Source organism: Rhamphochromis sp. 'chilingali' (genome assembly GCF_963969265.1).
Source record: "Rhamphochromis sp. 'chilingali' genome assembly, chromosome: 1".
Classification (NCBI taxonomy): domain Eukaryota; kingdom Metazoa; phylum Chordata; class Actinopteri; order Cichliformes; family Cichlidae; genus Rhamphochromis; species Rhamphochromis sp. 'chilingali'.
Window position 1 is genome coordinate 53,642,559 of NC_137929.1, and position 3,906 is coordinate 53,646,464.

The window sequence follows — 3,906 nt, forward strand, 5'->3', positions numbered from 1 at the left end:
ATATTTTTATCAGCAAAGTGACACCCCTGTTCATTTCAGTTAAGCTACAATTTTCTGTATACAGCAATACGACATGAAGGTCAGTGCTCTCTGCATCACACTGTGTGAGTACTTTCTCTATTTCTATGTTATTCTAATAATAAAATTAGGGTTATTCATGCTGATAAAAAATATGAATTGTTTTGTTTTATACTATACTAAGAAGGGTTTTGCATTTTGTTGGACTATGTATGAGATGTAATAATAATTATTATTTTAATTTAACTTTTAAGCTTTTAGTACATTTAGCAAATAATACAGTATGTGTATAGTTACTATGTAGCTCTTTTTGTTCTCACTTCAGTGATGAGCATCATGATTCTGCTGTTTGTACAGTATCAGAAAGTTGGTGAGTACCAGCTGTTTGATCATCTAAATCAGTTCATTCATTGTTTAGATGCATTATGGTGGTTTTAGTAGTAGAGTTTAGTAAAACTCTAAACTGATAGTTTTTTACTTTTTTCTTTTTCTTCAGATGCAGTTTTTCTTCGCATCATTCCAAACAGATTGCAGTTCTTTGTATATGAATCACTAACATTTCACTGTGAAGGAGTCGATTACTGTGAAGTTGTGCATAAATTCAGAGGGACAATAAAATCATGTAGGGAAGTTACTGAGACAAGACCAACAGGATCATCCTGCCGTGTTAGAATTGTTTATACAGACAACAGTGGAGAGTACTGGTATGAGCCTGAAGCAGGGAGAAGAAGTAATGTTATCAACCTCTCTGTTACTGGTACTTAAACAAACATTTTATGAAATTTATTTTAATAGAATTTAATATCATGTATTTAATTATCAAATGCATCTCATTTAGCTGGTCCTGTGATCCTGGAGAGTCCTGCTGTTCCTGTATTAATGGAAGAAACGGTGACTCTGAGCTGCAGAAAGAAAATTTCTTCCTCCAACTTTAAAGCTGATTTCTACAAAAATAGACGTCTCATCCATACAAGCGTCACAGGAAACATGACCATCCACAGGATTTTCAAATCAGATGAAGGATTTTACAAATGTATTATCTCAGGAGTTGGAGAATCACCAGAGAGCTGGCTGAAAGTCACAGGTGAGACACTGAGATGTTTTAAAATAATGTGTTTCTACATAAATAACATATGATTTGGGGGAGGCTGTTGCACAGTAGGTAGAGCAGGTTATCTGTTGATCAGAATGTTGTTGGTTCTATTTCTGGCTCCCCCAGTCTGCATAAGCTTAAGATAACTCTCCGATGCGTCAAACCAAATGTGAATGTTAGCTTTAAAGCATAGGAGGAATTGCTATTGTGAAAGAGTCGATGTGACATATTGTATAAAGCTCCAGAAGAGTAGAAAAGCTCTGTACAGTATAAGAATTACCTCTTTAAACAAAGAGGTTAAATCTGTTTGTATGATAATTTTTGAAATACTTTGAAGTTTCCAGTGTGCACATCTAAAATGCAAATTTAAACAACTAAAACAGGTGTGCCAAACTTTCCATGGGTTTTTAGAAGCTTTAAGTTGTTTTGAAAGGTTTTTAATGTCATTATGAAGAAGCTAAAAATAACATTTGATCGTTTACCATTCTTGTCTCATTTAAGCCTTCCTATCTGTTCTAACCATCATTTCGATTCTTTTAATTTAAAATACACAAATAATCTAGACAAGAATGTGTGCCATTCCTCATCTGCTGCCACACCTTGCATCATTACCACCATTTTAGTCAGTGCTCTGTTGGTGGCAGTGGGACTGCATCACTTTGGCAAAGGTTACTGGAAGAGAGGTAATGAAAATTATTATTATTATTATTATTATTATTATTATTATTATTATTATTATTATTATTATTATTACTGTTTTTATTATTAAGTGGAAACTTTTTACATAAAAGTGAATGTCATGGACTAAAAGACTTGAAACAAGAAATCCTTTTATTTTTTGTGTTTAAAAAACAAAACACAAAACTTTTTCTTTTTTTATGTATCTTGATAGAGACGGGCACAGTGGATGCAGACAGAGAAACATATGCTGTTGTAAGAAAGACAGGAGGTATTTTACTGAGAAACAATATCACAAAATTACTTCTGTGAAGAAAAGTTTCACACTTCTTTTCTCATGTGGTGTTGTCTGTACCTTTATTCAACGCATATATATTATGTATAAATGTCAGTGATAATTTGAGCTTCCAAAACTTGCGCCTCAAATGAAAACCACATAGAATATAATTTTAAAGCTCTTCTTTTAGACACATGCTGTATTTCATACAGTTCAAAATAGTTGCATGTGACATAAATGACAACTTCAGTTTTGAATTCAGCTTCAAAATTAAGTTGAATCATATTACTTTCTCTTTTTGACGATAACATTCAGTGACTAGGATTAAGTTTCTCACAAAGTGTTGTACTGCAGGAGAAAAAAAAATGCAGAATACAACCAAGAATTTTACCATTTGACAACCAATTAAACCAAAAAATATATGATGGAGTAGTTATAAATTTAAAACAAAATAAAATAAAAGACATTAAAAAATATCAGACTTTTTGGGGGAAAGGGTATATTTTGTACATTAAATCTAATACAAATCACTCAGAAGTGTATCTTTGTTTTGTAAAAAGGCAGAATTAAAAAACCAAGAAGCTGTTAAGAGCATCTGATATCCTTGTGTTCAAAGTGGAATTACCAGACAAACATCAGAAATTCAAATAGCAATTTAAATTTTTAGTTAACTCAGTACTTCTTACCTTGCATAATGGTGGGCCCATGTAGAAACAACACTGATTTTTTTTTTCTTTCCAACCCTGAATTTCCAATTTTCAAAAAATTGTAAACCTAATGAATACATTGAATAACAGACAGGGATCATCACTAATATTGCTGTGGTTATTATTTCCCTCATCCCACTGTCCTTTTTACAAGATGAAGATACATTGCCCTCTAAACCTAGTTGCCACAGCGTAGGCCTTGGTGATACTCAGCCACAAGGTAAGACTAATTGTGATTTAAAGCCATTTCCTTTATAGCATTGAGACATCAGAAAAAAAAAATTGAAATGACAAATAAGTGCTTTTTTTAATTATGTAAAGTCTTTTTGCTATCAATTCATTTATTTCCATCATGTGTCAAAGCAGAAGCTGGAACCAGCACAGAGATGTCCTCAGCAGGTCCCTGCAAACCCAGAGCAGAGGATCCCCTCATTTCCACTAAACCACAGGTAAGACTGGGAACAGGTAACAGATAACTTATGTGATCCATTCACACAATATGTGTTGGATAATAGAGATGTATAAATCTGGGATTGGTAAAACTGACAACTTCATAATATTCAATTTATGGTGATGTATATATGTAAAAATGCTGATTTCACTACATAGAATAAGAAAAGTAATTTGTTACACTGAACATACTTGTTTGGGAACTTCTCAAATGTGTGAATATTGGTGTGTAATATGCACCATAGTCATTTTTTGTCTGTTCCATGTTTTTAATTGTGTCTTCTACACTTTTTTTGTGTCTTACAGGTTGCTAAGAGAGAGCCGCCTGAAAAAATAGTCACATCTGAATGAGAGCAAAAACAAAGAAGCATTTTCACATATTGTTTTTGTTGCTAAGAAATTTGTACATTATCATCTTAGTTTGGTGTTCAAGTCCATAAACTGTTTTTTTGTTCAATCAGATCCGGCTAGTTGCCTTTCCTATGTTGTTACAAGTAGATCTAAAGTTTGAAGACAAGCAAAGGCACCTGCCTGATAATTATAAGTTTATCTTTAACCAACTTGGTCTATCTTCTTTCCATTTTTAGACATGTATGAATGCTGTTACAATACAAGAGGTACTGCAGCTTTTAAAAGGGCCCACTGTGGTCAGCCGCTAATTTATTTTTTTTATTTTTTATTTT

General features: G+C 32.8%; 1 protein-coding gene across 1 annotated transcript; it reads left to right on the top strand.

The window, feature by feature from the left end:
- Positions 1–715: 715 nt before the first annotated feature.
- LOC308403301 (uncharacterized protein) lies at positions 716–3,665 on the top strand. The gene is made up of 7 exons (XM_080892597.1): positions 716–775; positions 857–1,102; positions 1,675–1,794; positions 2,004–2,060; positions 2,928–2,993; positions 3,137–3,222; positions 3,530–3,665. The coding sequence occupies exons 2-7, from the start codon at positions 898–900 to the stop codon at positions 3,572–3,574; spliced, it is 579 nt and encodes a 192-aa protein (XP_080748723.1). The 5' UTR covers positions 716–775; positions 857–897; the 3' UTR covers positions 3,575–3,665.
- The last annotated feature ends 241 nt before the right edge of the window (positions 3,666–3,906 follow it).